At 38.1% G+C, this 23,834-nt stretch overlaps 1 protein-coding gene across 2 annotated transcripts in view; it reads left to right on the top strand.

The window, feature by feature from the left end:
- The first annotated feature begins 6,195 nt into the window (after nucleotides 1–6,195).
- ORC5 (origin recognition complex subunit 5) overlaps nucleotides 6,196–23,834 on the top strand; it is an 88,128-nt gene continuing 70,489 nt past the window's right edge. The window contains exons 1-4 of one of the 2 annotated variants that reach the window (XM_059885586.1): nucleotides 6,196–6,364; nucleotides 10,341–10,433; nucleotides 12,948–13,148; nucleotides 17,995–18,069. In XM_059885586.1, coding sequence (XP_059741569.1) covers nucleotides 6,293–6,364; nucleotides 10,341–10,433; nucleotides 12,948–13,148; nucleotides 17,995–18,069 — 441 coding nt within the window. In that variant the 5' untranslated portion in view covers nucleotides 6,196–6,292. The remainder of the gene's footprint in view (nucleotides 6,365–10,340; nucleotides 10,434–12,947; nucleotides 13,149–17,994; nucleotides 18,070–23,834) is intronic. The other variant, NM_001099704.1, reaches the window with a different exon arrangement.

Raw genomic sequence — 23,834 nt, 5'->3', positions numbered from 1 at the left:
TCAAAGTCAGCTGATAACCTTCTTCAATCTGCATTCTAATTCCCCTTTGTCATGTAATCTAACATATTAACATGTCCTGGAATTAGGCTGTGGCTATCTTTGAGAAGCCATTATTCTGCCTACAACAGGTGGGAAATGGAGCTGGGAGGGACAGGAAAGGTGGCCATCACGCTTAGATTGAATCAGAGTAAGTTAAGGTTAGAGAAGGTACATAAAATAATACAGCAATCTGCCCAAGTGTGATATGGCTTTCAGATCTATTTCATGTTTTCTCCTAATAAATGCAAGTAAACATAGGTAATTACATTTATATGTTATTAAAATATATTTACTTCAGGAAAAAAGTCAACAATTGGTTTCTTTTCAGATAATACCCTAAATAACGTCCTCATCTATCTGAGTGGACTTCCATGAATGTCTAACATGGTACTGAGGATACACTACCCAATTTCTAAAGATCGTGCTACTCCTTCACATTCAAACTTCCTTAACAGTAAATGTTCAAAGGACCTAAAGTTAACTCCATTTCTGAATAAACTGCCTGGATTTTAACTCAATTTTATTTATTTATATGCTTATTTATTTTCTGCACAATGAACATTTCATTCCTTTGTGGTTCAGGGTGGTCTTCAAAGTGGCTAAAACTACAATAATAAGACTGCTGAGCGAGGATGGGTGTCATAATTAAAGGCACAGAAAACAATTATCCTTGCAGCTAATACTAGAACTTTGGGAGTTTTGCTGTTTTAATTTTTCAGTAGTTTTCTTAGTAATTCATTTCATTAACCAAATGTGGTTAAACATGTACTTTGTACCAGAGCTCATGCTAGTCATTTGGGATAAGTAAAGTCATTAATCAATTCAGTAAATATTTATTGAGTGCCTCCTAGGCATTAGGAAATTTTTTGATTGAGCTCCACAGAGGCCTTACATTTTAGTGTGAGAGACTGACAATAACAAGTAAAATATGTAGATGATAAGTACCGTGAATAAGTACTGTGAATCAAAATAAAGGAAAAAAAAGGGGGATAGGGGACAGTGGAGACAAGTAGTCAAAGAAGGCTTCTTTAGTAAGGTGATATTTGAGCAGAGATCAAAGGAGGTCAGGAGTGAGCAGTGTGAATAAGATTGAGAAAAAGATTCCAGGAGGAACAGCAAGAGCAGAGTCACAAGAAGCTGGAACCTGCCCAGCATGGTCCAGTCCAAGGAGGCCAGTGTGGCTGAAAGAGAGTGAGCTTAAGGAAGAGAAGCAGAAGATGAGGTGAGCAAAGTAAAGGGCAAGGTGGGATGTAGGTTTTAGGGGGTCTTGTACATTGTGAAGATTTGGCTGGGAGGGAAAATGAGAAGGATTTGAGCAAGGGAATGACTCAAAATTATTTTCATAAAGTTAGATTAAGTTACTAAAATAAAATCTTCTTGAAATTTTCCATCTGTATTTGGGCTTGTCTCTAGTTTATCTGATGTCATGACCAAGTTCCTCAACCAGTATCAAAGATTTTCTTTCTGTTTGATTACATTTTAAACAATTAATTTATACTTTATTAGTCCTGGGATGCCAGTACATAGGTAAATCAGACTTTCAAAATGGCATTGAAAAACAATTAGCTTGAAAACACATTTATCACCAAGTATTTCAGGATTAAAACTTCTATGTTTATTTAATATACAAATCATTAAGTCAAAAACTAGAGAATAAGTAACCAAAGATTAAAAGAGCACAGAGGTATTGTTTAAAAAATTAAAAATAAGGATAGTAAGCTTAGTTTCATTTGTTTCCTTTTTGGAGGCTCATAAACAGTATTATAAATAAGTTATTTGAACTCTGTTTTGAAGAATGAAATTTCCCATTGTTTCATGTTATTTGCTTAATGTTTTAACTTTGAAAAATCAAAATTACAGTTAAAGACCATTTTAACACATAAATACTACACTTTTTGCTCCTTATGTTTACATATTGATAGACAGCAATTTTTAGGACTCTTTAAAATATCCCTCATGCATAACTGTTGGAGATTCACAGCTTGTGATGTGTTCACCTTTTTTTAATAGGAAACTGTTTCCACTTCATTTTCTCACACTCCTTAAACTAATGATATATGTATTACCAAAAATTTTTGTTTAAAAAACTAATTCTGACAAATAGACTTTTTTCCTTCAATTAAAACTTGAGTTTTAATACAGCAGGCCTAAAACGAAAGCTATTAAATATGCCATAGAGGATTTTAGTGAGCTTTTCACTATTGGGATATTTTCTGAAGACACATTCTTCCTGTGGAAAAAATAATTTATACTGTTTGAGCACCAACTTCCATCTACTACTATTACATTTTTAAAGGATTATTTGCATGTTAATGTGTAATAAACATATATTCTCTGTGTGCAGTCTGACCCAGAGGACTGGCTCAACTATCTTTGTGGTGATAACTTCTGTATCTCCTTTGCTAGGCCACTTTCTTGGTAGCTTCAGATCCCATTTCTTCTGGACCTCTTTAACTATTTACCCTGTAGACACTTCAAATTAAATCTGAGAAACTCACTTTGGTCTTAAAGATAAAAAACTAAATCCCATAAAGATAACACTAAATCAATAAACCTTCTCCTTCTTTATATTTTATTTCATTATCTGCAAAGCCTAAAATCACCTAAGAAACCTAAATGCTACTCTTAAAGACTCCAGCCTCCAACTCATTTTATCAGCCACTGAATTCTATAAAATTACTTCTAAATTTCTCTCAGATTCAGCTTCTTCACCGTATGATGTAATAGAAAGATTAAGGACTTTGGAGTCAACCAGACCTAGGTTCCGGAGAAGGCGATGGCACCCCACTCCAGTACTCTTGCCTGGAGAATCCCATGGATGGAGGAGCCTGGTGGGCTGCAGTCCATGGGGTCGCTAAGAGTCAGGACACAACTGAGCAACTTCACTTTCACTTTTCACTTTCCTGCATTGGAGAAGGAAATGGCAACCCACTCCAGTGTTCTTGCCTGGAGAATCCCAGGGACGGGGGAGCCTGGTGGGCTGCCATCTATGGGGTTGCACAGAGTCGGACACGACTGAAGCAACTTAGCAGCAGCAGCAGCAGCAGACCTAGCTTCAAGCATATTCTACTTAAAAGATAAATTACTTAACTTCAGCTAGTTTTTTTCCCATTCACAATCTATTATATTGTAAAGCTTAAAACGGATAATATATCTATCACAGTGTCTGCCACATTATGTTTAATAAGCCTTCATTGCCATTCCCTGTTACCTTGTTTCCCATTCCTTTAGTTTAGGCCATCATCATTTATTGTTTCGAAGTTTGCAGTAGTCAAATTGAGTCTATTTTCCATGCTATAGTCAAAAGGAACTTCCTTAAACTCAAGTGTTCATTTGCTTCTTTGCCTAAAATTCTTTTTTGGCTCCCTGTGGCCTATACAAGGTTCAGTCCTCTTAGTGTAACATGCACTTGTATCCAGCCTGACCATCTGCCACTCTGTAGATTTATTCTTAAAAATTACTTGCTGGTCCCTGGCATGGGATTGCCTATTTGCTCCTTTTATGTCTTTATTTGTCTTTTTTGTCCTTTTGCTTAGAATCCCTTTGTTGGTCTCACAGATGAACCCTTGTTCTTAAGTCTCAGTTCCCTCCTCTGGGAAACTTTCCTAAATCTGTCTAGGCAGTAAGGCACTCCCTGCCAGGTGAACAAATTATTTATCGATTGCTTAACTGGTATGTCCCAGGCAGGATAGTATATACTGAAAATGGAGCTGTGAAGAAGACAGGGTTTACTGCCCTCATAAAGCATCTAGAGATAGACACTAACATTTAGACAATTATTTAGTTACAATTTTGTTGAATGTTAAAAAGATAGTGTTATGGAAATGTATAACCCCATCTAGAGAGGGTGGATGAATAAGAGATACTGAAAGATTTGATGGATGGTCCCATTGTACCTTTTATATTTCTTTCTTAAAGTACTTAAACAATTGCATTTGAATTGCTTTAAATATATGATTTTTAACTAGCTGGTAAGTTATAGGAGACCATGATTATCAAAAGATCTTTTTGGCTATCACAAATACAAGATTCTGATTCTGACATCCATGACTTAAATCTATGTACATCAGGCACTAAGTATATAATCTTTTATCCCTAGCAATAACCCAGCCATTATTATCTCCTTTTTACAGATAAAGAAGTTTACAATTCAAAATTGATGCTGAAAATTCAGATTCTCTGTACACAGGTGGTGAATCAATCTTCCTAATGGAAAAAATCCCCAAACAAGATTCCCAAAATGGACCAGAGTTTCCCTAAATGGACCAGGTTGAGTGACCTCAGCGTGCACACTGGGGGACTTACCAAAATGCTGGTGATGTGATGTCCTGAAGGCTACCTTCTGCTTCCCCAAAATAATTCCTCAGAGTGGGAAGTCCAGTGCAGTCCAGACAAGAGGAAGAGAAGAGCATCCTCAAAGCACAAAGGGCTTCAGCAGCTGATAGGGCAGTCCCTCTTCCGCTGTCTATTCCCACCTCAGAATTCCAGCTGCAGGGATAGGGTACAAAGAAGGCTTTGCCTTTCAAGGCAAGGGTTCTAGGCAATCTGGCCTCTCAAGGAATTCTCCAATCCTCCACTCTCTCAAAAGAGACTGGTGTGGAGAAAACCTCACAGTGTCTATCAAGCCAATGGACCCCCTCCACCCTACTCCACTAACCTGGGACTGTCCCAAAGTTGAGCCCCATGTTGGGCACCAAAATTGATGCTGAAAGCTCATCTTCTCTGTACACCAGTGTAATTAAATCTCAGAGACAGAGTTTTGGGTGAAGTAGGAAAGGATAGCTTTATTAGTTTGTCAGGCAAAGTTGTGGGGGTGAGCAGTGGACTAATGCCTTTAAAACTGTTGTGTCCCCCTTTAAAACTGTTGTGTCCCAACTTGGGGAAGATAGTGACAAGTTTTATTTTAATTGTTCAAAGAGACTGTGAGCAGCTTGCTAACGCTCTTCTGATGGTTGGTAGTGAGGTTAAGTAGGTGCCAACATTATCAACCTTCAGGTCCAACTGATCTGGGGTCAAAAAGCTTACGGGCAGCCTACTATCATTAACTGTTTACTTCTCCCAGCTAGAGTGGGGTTCAGTATCTGCAAAACGCCTAAAATGTTGTGCAAGTCCTTTGATGGGGAAACAGGACCCGGTCTCAAGGCTGCTCTTGACTGTTTCTCCCTGGGGTCACATCACCTACCTTGGCTAAATAACAATGGCTTGAACGTGCCCACTGGAACTCAGGCATGGTCATGGAGGCTGAATGAAGGCTATTTCCTGTTATCAAGGAGACCGGGGACACAGAAATGCTTTGTGCATAGGAGGCCCATAGGACCTGGCTGGGCAGCAGTATGAATGGTTCAACAACTCTTCCAAGGTCTCTCTGAGCCAATGGCCCCAATCCAGCAGCTTTCAGACCCCAAACCCTATTTTTGCCACACATTTCTGTCTGCTTCTATACTTGTTTATTTTCACAATCTCTTAGTGTCTGGTTTCTAGTAAGTGTTCCACAAACAGCCTAAAACTAAAAGGAACGTTATTTTTCACTCTTGTTGCCTTCAGCAACTCACACCAGAACTCCCACCTCAACGTGTTCCTCACGTTGAGGGGGAGAGGCATTACCAGATGGTCTCGCTTTTAGGCTTGCAATAAGGCTACTAATTCCAAATTGTTTGTTCAATGCCATCAGTCTTTTTTTTTTTTTTTTGCACTGGAGGCCAATTTCCCATACAGTCCGGAAGAAAAAAAACCCCACTTTTTGAGAATATTGGTCAACTGAGCCCACCTTCCTCAGCTGCCTGTGTGGAGGGAGGCCTCTGCTCCACAGCCTCCTTCCCCTCATGAGTGGGGCTACACGATAAACTTATCCATCACTTGAGGTTTCTTGGCGCCTCTAGGCGGGAAAACTGAAGCCACGGGTTCTCTGCTTACTGGGAGCCTGCGGGGGCCCCCTCAGCTCCTTTCAGCACTGCCTCTGTTCGTTCTTTCGACTTCTAGGTCGCAAAGACCACAGGCCTAGATGCCCACCACAAGAAAATATGAGCGGAACAGCCCCTCGGTGGCGCCAAAGCCCTACAGCCTCGGGCCTTGAAAGACTAGGGAGGGGTCGACGCTCCTCTTGCGCGCTGACGTCACGCCGACGCTCGGACACGCCGGCTCCTCCCAGAAGCCCGCGAGTCCGGTTTCCGGCGGGAGCGTGGAGACCGTGGTGTAGGTGAAGCTAGGCTGTTGGATCCGGCGCTGGCCACGGGCTTCTCTGTCCTCTGCCAGAATGCCTCACCTGGAAAATATGGTGCTTTGTCGCGAATCCCAAGTGTCCACCTTGCAGTCCCTGTTTGGAGAGGTATTGTGGTCCAGCTATCTTTTCTCTTCTAAATCCCAGAGGCAAAGAATTTCACGGTCTTGCGACAGTTTCTAATTTTTAAATTTTCGTATGAATTGAGGGGCCATAGGCAATGTTTGCGTTTAGATAGGGGATAGATAGGTCTGTCCCACTCCTCACCTAAAGTAACTTCTGGCCCGCTAACTAGGGCTCGTTGACCCAGGCATGTTTTCTTACACACGTCAGTTTTGAGAGAGCGTTAATACAGAGCAGCAACTCAAAGTTGCTTCTTACCCCAGCTGTATAGGATTTTATCCAGCAGGTGTGTTTGCACAGTGTTACTTATTCAAATCTGAATCCCCCGCCCCCCGCCCTATTTCAGTGAGGTGGTTGCTCTAAGTCCTGTGTGGATGGGTGATTGCTGGGAAGGCCAGTAAGGTCCATCGTTGTGCATCTGGTTTAAAACGTCAACGGCTTTTCCAACGTTATTAAAGCACAGAAGAGGTGTAGTCTTGCCTTCTTGACTAGCAGTTCGGGTGATGCCTAAGAGAAGAGGTTAAGTTTCCTCTGGATGAACACCACTAGGGAGTCCTTTCCGTAGGAGCTTGCATTCATCAATTGAATACTTTAATCTACTTTTTAATTATATTCTGGTGGCCTTTAGTGAGCCTTTGCTTCAGATTCATGAATGAGACTTGGAATTAACCAGATTCGGATCTCATCTGAAGGAGAGTAAATGAGAATTTAGAGTCATACTCATGTTCTCCCCCTACGCCTCAGGTTTTTCTTGAGTACTGCTTTCATCCAACTACCCGGTTGGCAGCCTAGGGTGGCCTGTGAAGTGTTAGTGGAAAAGTACCAGCCTCCTAAAGGGGCGCATTAGTTAGGGAAGATGTCAATGACTGCATCCTCAGTCAATATTCTAGTTAATCGTAGTTACCCATATTATCACTGAAACATTTTCTTGGTTATACCTCATGCATTCATTCCCTGGAGTTAACAGACCCAGATCTCTCCAAACAGAAGTGGTGCTCCTGAAAATGAATGTTGGCAAATAGAGATGAGTAGTATCAATTTGGTATAGATCAGAGAAACAAATCATGTTTAACAGTTTTAATAGCACTTTTCTGTAAGGTGTGGTGCATGTGGGAGATGCAAAGATTTGTAAAAAAAAAAAAAAAACTGGTTCATATTTCTAAGCAGACTCATTTATGTATTCAGGAGATTGTTATTGAGCACCTTTTCTGTTCCAGGCACAGTGCCACATCCAGAATTACTAGTTTATGTTAGATTTATGAAGGTGAAAAGTTAAATAACAGTGCAAGAGTTCAATTCTGGGTAACACTAGAAAAAATGATGTAAGCTGGAGTATTATTAAACACCTTTTGGATGCAGACAAGTATGGCAGGATTCCAAAGAACAAGAATTTCAGTGTAGCTTGAAAAAGTGTCCTAATAAATATCTTGAGCTTCTCTTCAAGGTGAAATATAGTATTTGGATAGCAGAGATGCTCAGAAAGCTTGCATTTAGTTCTTGAGACAGAATTTTTGAGCTAGTTAATATGCAAGATGCTTATGTATAAACTTAAGAAAATAATCCATGAATTAGAACATCCATTTTTAGTTTATTGGGCTGCTATTGCCATAGGCACTTACCATTAATATTTTCCTGTATAAACTGAGTTCTTCATTTGTCTTGGAAAAAGGAAATTTGTAACTTGGTGCCTAGAATGTAATAAATGTCTGTGACTACAGTTGACCCTTGAACAATGTGGAAATTAGGGGTGCTGACCCCCTATGTGGAGAAGGCAATGGCACCCCACTCCAGTACTCTTGCCTGGAAAATCTAATGGACTGAGGAGCCTGGTAGGCTGCAGTCCATGAGGTCCATAAGAGTCGGACACGACTGAGCGACTTCACTTTCACTTCTCACTTTCATGCATTGGAGAAGGAAATGGCAACCCACTCCAGTATTCTTGCCTGGAGAATCCCAGGGACGGGGGAGCCTGGTGGGCTGCCCTCTATGGGGTCACACAGAGTCGGACACGACTGAAGTGACTTAGTAGCAGCAGCAGACCCCCTGTGTAGTGTAAAATCAGTGTATAACTTTTGACTCCCCCAAAACTTAGCTGCTAATAGTCTTACAGATAAACAGTCAACTAACACATATTTTGTGTATTATATGTATAATATTTTGTACTTATTTACAATGAAGTAAGCTTCAGAAAAGGAAATATTAAGAAAACCATAATAAAGAGAAATACATTCACAGTACTAAACTGAGTTTATCAATGCCTTAAGTTTACGTTGTCTACAAGATGAATTGTGTGTCAGTATGTACATCAGTATTGTGTTAATAATGCAAAGCATTGGGCTTTTTATACATAGTAGAAGGAAGAAGGATGGAGAAAAGGGGGAGAGGGAGAGAAGGAAGGGAGAGGCTGGGAAACACAGACATACTGTATGGTACTGTAATCCTTTGAAAGCCAAGTTATAAAACAAAACTAATACATTATTAATTTTATATTAAATATCCCTCACCTTATGACTTTGTAAGGGTATACTATTATCTATATATATTTTATGCTTCATGGCATGTCTAATTTTTCTTAATTTTTTCTATATTTTTAGGCTATGTGGTTCTTCTGTGAGTTTTTTCAAATTGTTGCAAATCTGCAGAATTTTTTCCACATATTTATTGAAAAAAATCCGTGTATAGGTGAACCCAGGAAGTTCAAAACCTGTGTTGTTCAAGGGTCAACTGTACTGTTGTAGTGGTAGATGGTGATCATAGAGACTCTACTTTTTCATGGAAATTGAATTGTCACCCAATTTTCTTGTAATTATTTTTTAAGTGTATGTGAATTCTCTCAAAACATATTTTGTCTCTGATTTTTGTACTCCTTAGTGCATCATGGTTTCCAGCATTTAATTGTTGTCTAATAAATGTTCATTGAATGAATGAAGCATATTTGTAATATTGACCAGACCACAGAGAGATGTTTGACACTTTTTACTTTTCTCTAGGCTGCTAACTCATAATGTACTGCAGGAGAATCTTGGGAATAGATGTTGAAATGTATGCTGTGTAGATTTGATTGTTGAAAACAATGATGATGATATGTATACATTTAGGCCAGGGTAAATGTAGTATACATAATTCAAAAGTATTCTGTAAGTTTTCCTTAGAGCAGAGGATTCTTGAAATTCTGGCCCTGTGATTCTGTATGCTTAGTTTCAGAGCTTTAAAATGTACAGTGGAAAAAAAAAAATGTACAGTGAAGTTGCAGCCTATGAACTTAGATTCTATAAAAAAGAGCTAAGAAAAAGAAGTATGATCAGAATTGTTCTTAAAAAATCTGTTAAATCTCCCATAAATTTGAAAATACAAGTGCATATATATATATACACCTGTATAATAATAAAAGATTTAAGTGTATGTATATATATATGTATATATATATATATATATGTATATCGAGCGGAGAAGGCAATGGCACCCCACTCCAGTACTCTTGCCTGAAAATCCCATGGACAGAGGAGCCTGGTAGGCTGCAGTCCCTGGGGTCGCTAAGAGTAGGACACGACTGAGCGACTTCACTTTGACTTTTCACTTTCATGCATTGGAGAAGGAAATGGCAACCCACTCCAGTGTTCTTGCCTGGAGAATCCCAGGGACGGGGGAGCCTGGTGGGCTGCCCGCTATGGGGTCGCACAGAGTCGGACACGACTGAAGTGACTTAGCAGCAGCATATATATATATAGAGAGAGAGAAAGTAATGTCATGTATAATACATAGGCCAAATATGATTTTTCCAGGAATTTTGAGAAAAAGCAGAGTTGAATTTAAGTAAGTTTAAAGTGTAATGATGAATTCACTAAATGCTCACTATTGAAAAAATTTGGATTAATTTATCATGTAAAACTTTTTCAGAAGTTGATAAATGTTTATTTTATGTTTTGTGTGTGCAGATTGATATTTGCCTTTTTTCCCCTAGAGACATCATTTCAGCTTTCCGTCTATTTTTATTTATGGACATACTGCCAGTGGAAAGACCTATGTAACACAAACTTTGTTGAGAAGTTTAGAGGTAAGATTACCCCAAGCTCAGTGTTAATTGATTTTTATTTGTAGACTCCTAGAAATGGAAGGGATCTGGGAGATGTTTAGTTTAAACTTACGTTTGTCTAATTTATTTTTTAATCTTTTCTTTGTCCTCACTCTGTCAGTAAATTGAACAGTAAATGTGTTCTGTGGATTCTGTGTCATTAATATCTTGACTCCGTGTAGCTTTAATCATAGCCATTGCTGCTGAGTTTCATTTATTGTGTTTGTTTCGTTTATTTCCACAACAGTTTTCTAAGAGCAGTCTGTTCTTCACCCTGCAGCTAGTCCATGAAAATCTTAAATAAGATCTTCAGCAAAATGTTCAGGTGTTTTGCTTGGTATATAAGACCCTTCGTGAGCAGAATTCAGTTTATCTTTCATAATGTAATGCCTAAGAATTTGAGACAGAATCTAGCAGGCTCATGTTCCTCTTCTAGGTTCACCCCTTAGTGCTCTCCCCATCTGAAAAGTGGGGCTAATAGCGACGACATTTGGAATTTTTGTGAGAATTTAGTGAGTTAATATATGACAAGTACTTACCACAATACTTAGTGTATAGTAAGCACTCAGTAGAGGTTAGATGCTATTACTCATGATTATTGCCACACCTCATTTCGTATCCTAAACCAGGGATGGGCAAACTTTTTCTTTAATGGCCAGATAGTAAATATTTTAGACTTGTGGGCCAGGTACTTTCTATTACTACCTCTCAACTCCTCCTCAGTAAGAAAGCAGCTGTGGACAGTATCTATCTGAATGGACTTAGCTGTGTTCTCATACAGCTTTATATATCAAAAGACTGTTGTTTGCTATTCCTGGTCTCAACTTTAGCTCACAGTTTGTGTGTTTTGTGTGGCATACTGGAGTATTGACAGTTCTTGCTGTTTCTTACTTTGAACCCTGGGCATACACTGCTCCCTCTGCTTGGAATCACTTTCTTACACTCACTCTCTCCACCTGTCCTACCCTTGAGTGTGCACGGTCCTGGCTCAGGCATTTGTGTTTGTAAGTCCATGTAGGAGGTGTCCAAAAACAATGTATTTTGAATAAAAGCATGAAAATTTAATACAAAAGTTCCATATTTAAGGACTGTATTTCATTTTTTAATGTATCATGATTTTTGCTGCTAGTTGATCATTGTAATAAATAATGATTATCACGACTTTTCATACAAATTTACAAAGAGACGTTTAGGATATGTTGCCGTTAAAGGCCATAGATGGCACACAGATAGCAGTAAGCAAGACAGTTACTCATAACAGAGATAGTGTGGACTCTAGTTCATAAAGGAGTGGGGGTAAAGGATGTTCAGAAAATGCTGGTGAAATTGTGCCTAGGTAAATATATTGTAGCCTTACTTATAGTGTTCCTCTGGAAAAGAAAATCTTTATTGTGTGAGATTTATAGAGCATCACTAAAACTGGTTATGTTGTTTAGTCGCTAAGTCGTGTCTGACTCTTTTGGGACCCCATGGACTGTAGCCTGCCAGGCTCCTCACTCCATGGAATTTTCCAGGCAAGAATACTGGAGTGGGTTGCCATTTCCTTAGTCGGGATCTTTTCAACCCAGGGATTGAACCTGCCTCTCCTGCATTGTCAGGTGGGTTCTTTACCACTGAGCCACCAGGGAAGACCACAAATAGTTACAGGTGCCATGCCTCTGAGCGATCAGTACTGCTTTGTGATTTCATTTTGAGAACAGACTATATTTGTAAGTCTTTTGTTTCTTCATTGCTTCTGGAGTTAACTTCCATTTTGGTAGTTCTTTAAATGAAAAGTTCATTCTCAATCCTCACAGGTGGATTACTGTGGTTTCTAACTCTTAATTTTAATTAGCATTTTCTTAAATCTAGGTGTGTCCATCATTAAAAATATTATCTTAAAATTATAAATAAATTCTTACTAAGAATTTTAACATTCACATGTCCTTGGGGTTCTTTTTATGAATTCTTTAGAAGAAATTACAAGTTTTCTTTGAATCCCTGTTGGAAACAAATGAAAACTCAAATAATTGAAGTGAGTTTAATGGAGGGACTGTTTTACAAAGGTTGAAGAAATGTTAAGGGAACCAGTAAGGGATGGTGATGTGCTGAGAGCCTGTAGCTCCCTCAGACTTAAATGGACCATCAGAAGGAAGTGTAAAGGCCCCAGCAAGAGGTGTAATCTGTGACAAGGGGCTGCCCATCTCGGCCTTTAGGAGAAGATGGGGCCTCTGTCAAGCTCTGGGCCACTGAGGGATGGGAGAGGGAGTCAAGGGAATACTCAGTTTTTTTCTCTCACCATTCTTCGTCTGTCTACTGGTTCTTCCCATTGACTGAATCCACTAGATCCAGAAAAACTGGAGTCTGAGCGATGCAGTCTGTAGTGGTCAACCTCGGGGGGCACAGAGCAGTTTGGAGAATGGTGGGGTACAGATTTAGAAGGGCAAACGGGATATCCAGCAAAGCCATTATTGTGTTTGTGTGTTTTGTATTTACACTTTTTGTTTTTGTTTTCAGCTTCCACATGTCTTTGTGAATTGTGTTGAGTGCTTTACCTTGAGACTGCTTTTGGAACAAATTTTAAACAAATTGAATCATCTTAGTTCTTCAGAGAGTGAATGTTCTACTCACATAACCTGTGAAATATTTAATGACTTTGTTCGCTTATTTAAACGAATAACTGAAGCTGAAAATCTCAAGGATCAGACTGTATATATTGTAAGTAATTTAATTTCATTATATCATCTCTTACTTGAAAACTGATCTATGAAATCAGTTTCCATTTTTTTTTTTTTTTGAGATCTGTTAGGTACAGTGCATTGTATAAGGTGCTTATGTGATATAAAAACTGATATATTTCTTTTTTTAAACTGAGGTATAGTTTTTCAATTGAGGTATGTATAGTTGATGTGCAATATAATATATGTTTCAGGTGTACAGTGTAGTACACCTGAAACATTGATTCGGACAGGGAGGCCTGGCGTGCTGCGATTCATGGGGTCGCAAGGAGTTGGGCACAACTGAGCGATTGAACTGAACTGACTCCATTTATAGTTATTATAAAACATTCACTATATTTTCTGTGCTCTACAATGTATCCTTGTAGCTTATTTATTTTATATGTAGTAGTTTGTACCTCTTAATCTTCTGCCCTTATGTTGCCCCTTCCTCATTCCCTGTGCCCACTGGTAACCACTGGTTTGTTTTCTATGTCTATGAGTCTATAGATGTAGTTCTTATCTAAAGGGAGCTTCAGTTTTAGTAGAAGAGTTATGATATACTCATATATGACTACATGTAGAATGTGATTAGTGATAACATTGATAGGCAAAGCACTGATCCAGGTACATCTGGTACAGCCTTATAAGGTGATAACATCTGAGATGGAGCTAAAAATATGATTAGGGTGTTAGTAGAAAGAAAATAAAGAAGAGAAATTTAAGATGGAGGGAATTAGGCAAAGGCATGTAGATGGGAATGGAGCCTAGGGAATACCAAATACTCTGGTCTTTGTGGGTTATAAAATATGAGGGAAGACAAAGAAGACTAGAAAAGTGGGAGGGGTAGATCATGGAGTGTCTTGAAAACCATACTAATGTGCCTTATTTCGTTTCCTATTCAGTGAGAGGAAGATGTAGAGCAACAAACATGCTTTAGGAAAATTGCTCTGAAGGCATGTTGAATAGATAGATTGGAGGGAATTGAAAGACGTAGGCTAGACTCTTTTGAGGCTCTTGTAACTGTTTTCATTAGAGGCAGTTTGGGCCTGGATTAGAGTTGGGGTAGAAAATGCAGAAAAGAATAAATGTAAGAGACAGCAAAGGTCAAATTTGTCAATTGTGTATGGGGTACGTCTGGGGAAGATGAATCATTTGATTTTAGATTGACTTAGTTTGAGTTTAACTTGTTACATCAATTTGAAAATAATTAGCAGACAACTGAAAGTATATAATGTGCTTTATGTTAGTGAATTTTTTATAATACTTTAATCTTACTTTAAAAATGATTATCTCTGAAATTGAAATTAAATTTTAATATAATACCGTTTCATAGCAGCTAAGTTATAAACTCATTGAAAGGACTGAGTTTTATGCCTTCTTACATCTTTAAATGTATAAAACAGTTCCTTCCACTTTTTAATTTTGTTCATTTATTTATGCAAATATCCCAGGCACTGTTTTAGATACTGGAGATAGAACAGGGACAAAAGAGTCTTCGCCCACTTGGGGCTTATAATCTAATTGGAAAAGGTAGATAATAAGCAAGTTAATATGTAGTATGTTGGATGTGGTACATTAGAGTAAGGCAGAATCAGCTGTGGGGGTGGGGGGTGGGGGGAATAGTTATTTTCTAAGTGAGAAGGGCAGAGAAGATCTCACTGAGATAATGATAACAGACCTGAAACTGGACGGAAGTAAGGGGCAAGCCATGAAAATATCTTAAAAAAAAAAGGAGTATTCCAAGCAGAGAGATTTATGTGAGCATACAGAGATTGGAGTATCAAGAAGGCCATTTTGGCTGGATTAGTTAAGTAAGAGGGGAGAGGGGTAATGCTGAGAAAGAAAAAGTACAAGATAGAAGCATGCAGACTAGTGTTATGGGTTGATTTGTTTCCTCCGAGAAGTTGTTGAAGTTTCCTCCAAAAAGTATGTTGAAGTTCTAGCCCCTAGAACCTCAAAATATGACCCTATTTGTAAATGAGATCATTGTGGTTCTAGTTAAATTGAGGTCATACTAGAAGATTGGGCCCCTCATCCAATATGACTGATGTCCTAGTGAAAAAGAAGAAATGTAGAGACAGGGATGCGCACAGGGAGAATGCCACATACTTTAGTATGTTGCCACAAGGCAAGGAATTATCAGGAGCTAGAAGAGAGACCTGATACACCTCCTTCTCTAGCACCTTCACAGAAAGCATGGCCTTGCTTGATCTGATAGTTACAGCCTCCACAACTGTGAGATAATAAGTTTCTCTTAAACCACTCTGTTTGCCTTATTTTGTTATGGCAGCCCTAGGAAACTGATACAACTAGTTACGAAGTTTTTGTGCAGCTGAAGGAATGACCTTGTCATGATCTGAGTGAAGAAAACTACAGCAGGTGGGGTCTTGCTGGGGGGAAAAGTCCTGAGGAATTTGGTTTTGGGCATGTAAAGTCCAAGTAGAGATGTTGAGTTGGCACTTGAACACTTGGTGTCTGAGGTCAAAAGAGGTCCAACGTGGAAATACCATTTTGGGTTTCTGAGCGTATACTTGAAGCCGCAAGATAGGATTAGGTCACCAGCAGAGTTAGAAAAGTGTTGAGTCCAGTGACTGAGTACTGTGGTGTTCCAGTATTGAGTTAGTGAAGAAATTAGGAGACAGAAGGTATCATTGATGTACAAATAAAACTTAGATAGTGAATAGTCTTGGAAGTCTCTCTAGGCTTCTCCTTTCTTGGACCTTTGACTAGAAAAAGTAGGCTTTTGTTGGAGTGCTTTTGGTCTCTTCTCCTTGGCCTTTCTGTGTTGTAGGCTTCTTCAGCTCTACACATGAGGCAAGAAAATAACTTAGACAATTCACCCTCCGAAGTGAGTTGTCATTCTTCTGGTCCTGAGGTCCCTAGCTAGTTTGCCTTCTTTCCACCTTTCAGAGCCTTATTTGTTTTGTGTGTAATACTCAAGATTCTTAATTTAACTTAGGAGGAATAGGAAAAAGTACATCTGCTCCATCTTAGAGTAAGTACATAGTAAAGAATTAACAACTGCTAGAATAGTTTGGCACCATTACCTTGATTTATGCTAAGGCTACTTAAATTTAACCCACAGTTGCTTCTTTTTAACATTAGTACAAATATCACCATGGTAGAAGAAGGCATATAAAATTTTAGTATTATTATGAAAATAGTTTTGACCTCACCAACCTCCTGATAGAGGATCAGAAACAGCACACCCCCCTGCCCTCACCTTAAAGGGGCCTACAGATCACACTTCAAAAGCCAGTGATACAGAATATAAGCTGATCTTTCACTGGGTAGGATAGGCGACAAGATCATTGGAGGAGAGAGGGATTTAAGAAAATAAATAGTCTACCATATCAGAAGGAAGTCATTTATGTAGATTTTTAAATATGCAAAAAATATAGGAGTTATGTTAGAAACATGATAGTCAGAAACTGTAACATTTAAAGAACAAGGAAGAAAGACCCCAGAGTGTTGGATAACTCCAACAGGTAGAGTTTCAAAGCTGTGTCTTCAGGGAGGAGGAGGGATCAATATTCTGTGAGGAGCCATGAGGAATCAGTAGGACCCAACTCCTTTTTCAGGCCTCATGGATCAGTGTAGGCATTCAATGTTGTTTGTTAGATGACTAAACATTAAAGGTGAAAAAGTTTGTAGGTGTTTAGTGTAGAACATTTAGAGTAATTTTGTAGAATATGCAGTTATTTAATATATGAATTGGTAAGCTTCAGCACTTAGGAAATAATGCAGAAAGATGTTTGAGAATGTTTTCTAGTTAGTAAACATCCTTACAAATCAAGTCTATTAGATTACTTTCATGTAAATTACTTTTAAAAATGTTTGAATTGAATTAAAATTTTAACTTCTTTGAGTATTAGTTATTTGATAATTGCTTTTAAAGAAGTATCATTTATTAAAATACTATCAAACCATTAATTACAATGGGTTAATTATATTAAGTTAGAAGAATGAACTATTACTGCTTCAGCTTTGTGTTTTGAATTAAAATGGGCATACAAATGGACCAATTTATTTGAATTAATCTGTGTGCTGTATTAGAGAGTTTTAAATGGAAATTGATGGGAAAATTGCATATTGAGAATACATAGTTGAGAAACTAATTTGTTTCTTTTTAGCAGTAAATAACTTTAGTTTTATTTTGTCTAAATGAATTAGGAATGAAATATCTTAAGTTGATTACTCTCGTACATTGTTTCAAGCTGCCTATTAATCAGCAAAACAGATATAAAACATTTTGGATTATTCAGGGAAATAATATTATATTTTCTGAATTTTAATTTTATTCCTAATGTAAATGATTATAATTATAATCCCAGTAGTATTATCATAACACTGAACAAAAATTTAATCTTTCTTCACGTTTGGTTTTCTAGCTAAAGGGTTTAGCATGCATTTACAAAGTTCAAGCAAGTAAAGTTTTACATATTGAAATTTAGAATTTTCTTCTATCTCTCGGGTCAGAAAGCTTTGTAATTATTGGTATGTGGTAGACATTTATCTTTTATTAAGTGACATAAAAATGCATGTAGTTTTATTTCCTGTATACTTATAAGAAAAGGTCCTTAACATCCTAATTCACTGTCTTTTTGATAGTTTATCTTTAAAACCTTTTTAAGTGTAATTATGACTTACTCTCTAAAATTTGGGTTAAAACATGTTAGTAGACTTATTGACCTATTTGAAATGTCTTCCATAAATTTTAATACTCTTTAAAATATTAATTCATGTCACATTTTTTAACATGGAAGGTTCAAATCTTGAATTATGTAAATGTTTTGTGAAAGGACTTTTAAAATTGATTTTGACACTGTGGTTTTTTAAACAAGGTTCTGGATAAAGCCGAGTATCTAAGAGATATGGAAGCAAACCTTTTACCTGGATTTCTTAGATTACAAGAATTGGTAAGTGATGTGTGAATCTTTTTCCCCTATGGCCTAATCAGTAGATACGTGTTGTCAGTTTTTTCTTTTTGCCTATTGGATAGCTGAGAAATAATCTCTTAATATAAATTTGATATGCATTTCTCTATTATGAGTGAAGTTGAAGATTTTTTCAAAGTTTAATTGATTTGTACTTTGATCACACTTATTCTTCAGTTATTTAGCTTTTATTTTTGATTGTGAAGTGGCTAATACTACTTTCTGTTAAAAGAATTTAGGTGTTTACTAGAATAAATGGTGGGAAAGGGCTAGACTTTGAACTGTCTGCAAGAATTTTAAAATTTTCTTTTCAGAAATATAAAATAGAATGATAGGTCTGCTCTGGATCATCTGACATTCTGTCTCATGGCCACTCAGTTATTGGAACCAACTTTGTGTTTCAACTTAAAATCGTGTTGGCACTGAATAATATTAATTCTAATTGTCATGGTTTCATAAGAAAAGAAAGGGATAAATTTACTGTGTATCAACATACGTGTCAGGCGAAAAACAAGTAATAATACAATGGCAACAACAGATAGTAGTTTATAGTAGTTTGAGTAAAGGAAATTGGTGAGAGAGTTCAGTTTTCACCAATACCAGTTGGTATAGGAATACTAAACTCAAAAGGCTATTTCCTGTTAGTACCATATTGATGAAGTGAACAAAGATTTAGTTTAAGCAAAACAGTAATGTTCATCATATTCAAATAATGTTAATTTAAGTTTTATTGGCTTTATAGTCTTCTATTTAACTTATAAATTAAAAGATTGGTTTTATAACTTTATAAGTACCTTGAACATAAGTAGTTTATACCTACTTAGTTTTATGTCTCTATTATTTAAGTATAATATTAAGGGACATTATAATAAAAATTATTGGTTGGGGCATAAACTTGGATTACTGTAATATTGAATGGTTTGCCTTGGAAATGAACAGATTATTCTGTTGTTTTTGAGACTGCATCCAAGTACTACAATTTGGACTCTTTTGTTGACTATGATGGCTACTCCATTTCTTCTCAGGGATTCTTGCCCACAGTAGTAGATATAATGGTCATCTGAGTTAAGTTCACCTATTCCAGTCCATTTTAGTTCACTGATTTCTAAAATGTAGATGTTCACTCTTGCCATCTCCTGTTTGACCATTTCCAACTTGCCTTGATTCATGGACCTAACATTCCAGGTTTCTATGCAGTATTGTTCTTTACAGCATCAGACTTTACTTCCATCACCAGTCACATCCACAACTGGATGTTGTTTTAGCTTTGGCTCTGTCTCTTCATTCTTTCTGAACTTATTTCTCTACTGATCTCCAGTAGTGCCGGAGCCAGCCGGCAAAGTCGATCAGGTCCCGAGAACGTGCACGGCGTGGCTGAGAAAGAATACTACAGCAAAGAATACTACAACAAAGATGGGGTCCAGAGTTTCAGACATGGCTCCACAAAGGGAAGCGGTCTGACCACGACTTTATTCAGCATCTCATATTTATACAGGAGAGCGTGAGAAAGAAAGACAAGACAGTTAACTTTTTTCTTGGTTGACCTATACATCTTACAAAAAGTCACAAGAAATCTTGAGAGCATGGGAATGGCACCCTGTTATTATTTCTTACACCAGATAACATTTCCCTGTGCATGAGAAGTTTGTCCAGAACTCCAGGTGTCTGCAGTAAATAATCGCCTAATCTCTGGGGTGGTGGGACAGAGAGCCATGTTTGCATGCAAACCCTCAAGGACTGAGGCAGCTCCCAGAGCTGTGTCCTTCAGACAAAGGACCCCATTCTCACGGGCAGCTCCCTGCACAGTAGCATATTGGACACCTACCGACCTGGGGAGTTCATCTTTCAGTGTCCTATCTTTTTGCCTTTTTGTACTGTCCATGGGGTTCTCAAGGCAAGAATAATAAGTGGTTTGCCATTCCCTTCTCCAGTGGACCACATTTTGTCAGAACTCTCCATCACGACCTGTCTGTCTTGGGTGGCCCTACAAGGCATGGCTCCTCATAGTTTCATTGAGTTAGACAGGGCTGTGGTCCATGAGATCAGTTTGATTAGTTTTCTGTGATTGTGATTTTAATTCTCTTGGCTCTCTGATGGATAAGGATAAGAAGCTTATGGAAGCTTCCTAATGGGATAGACTGACTGAGGGGAAACTAGGTCTTGTTCTGATGAGCGGGGCCGTGCTCAGTAAATCTTTAACCCAAATTTCTGTTGATAGGCAGGGCTGTGTTCCCTCCCTGTTGTTTGACCTGAGGCCAAACTATAGTGGAGGTAATGAAGATAATGGCGACCTCCTTCAAAAGGTCCCATGCATGCACTGCTGCACTGCATACCCCCAACCCTGCAGCAGGCCACCGCCAACCCATGCCTCTGCTGGTGACTCCTGGACACTCACGGGCAAGTCTGTGTCAGTCTCTTTTGCGGTCACTGGTCCTTTCTCCTGGGTCCTGGTGCACACAAGGTTTTCTTTGTGCTCTCTAAGAGTCTATTTCCCCAGCCCTATTAAGTTCTGATGGCTGAGGGCTTATGTCATACCCAGGTCTGCTGCACCCAGAGCCCCTGCCTCTGAGGCAGGCCACTGCTGACCGTACCTCTGCAGGAGACGCTCAAACAGAGTTCTGGCTCAATCTCTGTGGAGTCTCTGGGTCCTGGTGCACACAAGGTTTGTTTGAACCCTCTGAGTGTCTCTGGCGGGTATGGGGTTTGATTCTGAATGCAGTTTCGCCCCTCTGACTGTCTTGCTGGGGCTTCTCCTTTGTCCTTGGATGTGGGGTATCTTTTTGTGGTCGGATCCAACATTTTCCAGTCGATGGTTTTCAGCAGCGAGTTGTAATTTTGGCATTCTCACAGGAGAAGATGAGTGTACCTCCTTCTGCTCCACCATCTTCCTCCACCACATCGTTCTGCTCCTTGTTGCCGGTGAGCTGGAGTTTGCTGCTCCTGAGAAATCAGTATGCGGGTCAAGAAGCAACAGTTAGAATTGGACATGGAACAGCAGACTGGTTCCAAATCAGGAAAGGAGTACATCAAGGCTGTATATTGTCACCCTGCTTATTTAACTTATATGCAGAGTACATCATAAGAAATGCCAGGCTGAATGAAGCACAAGCTGGAATCAAGATTGCCAGGAGAAATATCAATAACATCAGATACGCAGATGACACCACCCTTATGGCAGAAAGTGAAGAACTAAAGAGCCTCTTGACGAAAGAGGAGAGTGAAAAAGTTGGCTTAAAACTCAACATTCACAAAACTAAGATCCTGGCATCCAGTCCCATCACTTCATGGGAAATAGATGGGGAAATAATGGAAACAGTGAGACACTTTATTTTTTGGGGCTCCAGGATCACTGTGGGTGGTGACTGCAGTCATGAAATTAAGAGATGCTTGCTCCTTGAAAGAAAAGCTATGACCAACCTAGACAGCATATTAAAAAACAGAGACGTTACTTTACCAACAAAAGTCTGTCTAGTCAAAGCTGTGTTTTTTCCAATAGTCATGTATGGATGTGAGAGTTAGACTATAAAGAAAGCTGAGTCCTGAAGAATTGATGCTTTTGAACTGTGGTGTTGGAGAAGACTCTTGAGAGTCCTTGGACAGCAAGGAGATCCAACCAGTCAATCCTAAAGGAAATCAGTCCTGAATATTCATTGGAAGGACTGATACTGAAGCTGAAACTCCAATACTTTGACCACCTGATGTGAAGAGCTGACTCATTGGAAAAGACCCTGATCCTTGGACAGATTGAAGATGGGAGGTGAAGGGGATGACAGAGGATGAGATGGTTGGTTGGCATTCCCCACTCAATGGATTTGAATTTTGAGTAAACTCCGGGAGTTGGTGATGGACAGGGAGGCCTGGCATACTGCAGTCCATGGGGTCACAAAGAGCTGGACACGCCTGAACTGATAATAAAAATTAAGTAAATATTTGGGGAGACAGTGCCTAGAGCCTTTCCACCTTTAAGAGTTAAATGCATTACTCAAATTTGAGTAACTAAAAGTTCTAAACTGATTGCCACTTAAATCATTGTATGCTTAAGATTGACTCCTAAAATCCGCTTTTACTAATAGTCTTGGTGGGGAGATGTGGAGAAGACAGAAGAAAAGTAAGTATAACTCTTGGTGATGTAATCTGGAAGTCTTCTCATGTAGTCTAGCCTCTCCCAGTTTAATTATTTCTTGGCAGTTTACTACTGACCCCAGGGATCTGTCCTCATTGAGTAGAGGTCTCTTCCTCTCTTTTTGTTGTGTTGTGTTGAGTTTGTGGGATTTATTTTTGTTTTTGCATGTGTTCATCCACTGTTTCCCATTGCTTTGTTCAAGGACTCCTTCTCTGGTAGCCAGAGTGCATTCTTGCTGTCCTCTCACCTTTCAGTAAAACTTACTCCCTTATTTTCCCCTGTGCCTAGTAATGGTGATCATGCATCCTGCCACAGTAGTTAGGCCATTCACTTTTTTTTACTTTTAGTTATAGAAGCTATTTGAAGAAAATGAAACTATTCATATAAGCTCAGCTCCACCAGAAAAGAAAATTGTTGTTTTGATGTTTCTGAAAACATGCTTGATTTTTAAATGTGTATGTCATTGAAAAGAAATATAGCCAAAGCATTTCCCACTTTTTATATTAAATACTTATCAGAGTAAAATGAAGTTTAAATTATAATAAATATCACTGTAGTTGAAAGTGCTTTCAGATGAACAGATGAGAACCAACTTTTTATCAATTCTTTTAGACTGATAAATAGCCTCGATTTTTTAATCTCTCAGTATTTTTTTAGCTGATTTTATAAAATCCTTTTGGATAATCATATTTTAAAGCAAAAGCAGCTCAATGCTTTGTGATGAAGATTGTGTTTAGAGCATGCCCTTTTATCTCTATAGAAATCAGGAATTATTAAAAATTAATAAGACAAAAAGCATTTGAAAGTAAAAATCTTCTCTTTCATGAAGATGCTACATTTTCTATGGAGTCATTAATTTATTGAACTTAACTATCTTTGTTAGCCAGAAGTATATTTCTATGAATAATGAAAATTTGAATAAAAGATTACACATAAGTTAGAAACTATAAAAGTAAATCACCATCAAAGAATAGTGTAAGAGATTTGGTCCTAAGAATAGTTAAAGAACAAAACAGATACCATATCTGTTACTCAACTTAGGAGACATCCAAAAGAACATGAGAAGAATTAAAATTTGTGTTGGGAATGCAGAGGTGTCTACAGATAAATTCTAGCATTAGAATTAGCATTCATGGCCATTCTGTAGAAGGATAACATACACACTGAGCTTGTTCTCTTAATGTTATTTCTAGAATATTATAATTTCAAAAGATGTCTGTTTACTTAACATTGGTATTTTGGATACTCATTCTTGTTTGTGTTTTTAATGTGTGCTCATCATCATCTTCAACAAATATATTCTTTTCTGTGGGTGCTACAGCCATTTCAGTTTTGCCTTTTTTGGTTTAAGTGTATGGTTTGAAAACACCCGTAAAAAGATCTTATTTTAATCATTCAAGCAGATGTGTTTCTTAATTTCTATAAAATAAGTCCTTGTGTGACTATGCTAGTGTTACATGTAACTGAATTGTCAATTAACCTGAAAGTTTTATGGAAATTTTAAGTAATTACGTAGGAAAATTTGCATATAAAGATGAACTCCTTGATTAGGTTTTCTAAATATGGTTTATTAATATGCAAATAATTTGCTATATATTAGAACTTGGCTGGATTTATTTTGAAA

Source organism: Bos taurus, chromosome 4 (genome assembly GCF_002263795.3).
Source record: "Bos taurus isolate L1 Dominette 01449 registration number 42190680 breed Hereford chromosome 4, ARS-UCD2.0, whole genome shotgun sequence".
Taxonomy (NCBI): domain Eukaryota; kingdom Metazoa; phylum Chordata; class Mammalia; order Artiodactyla; family Bovidae; genus Bos; species Bos taurus.
The sequence above is the reverse complement of the archived record's forward strand: the minus strand, read 5'-3'. Positions and strand labels throughout refer to the sequence as shown.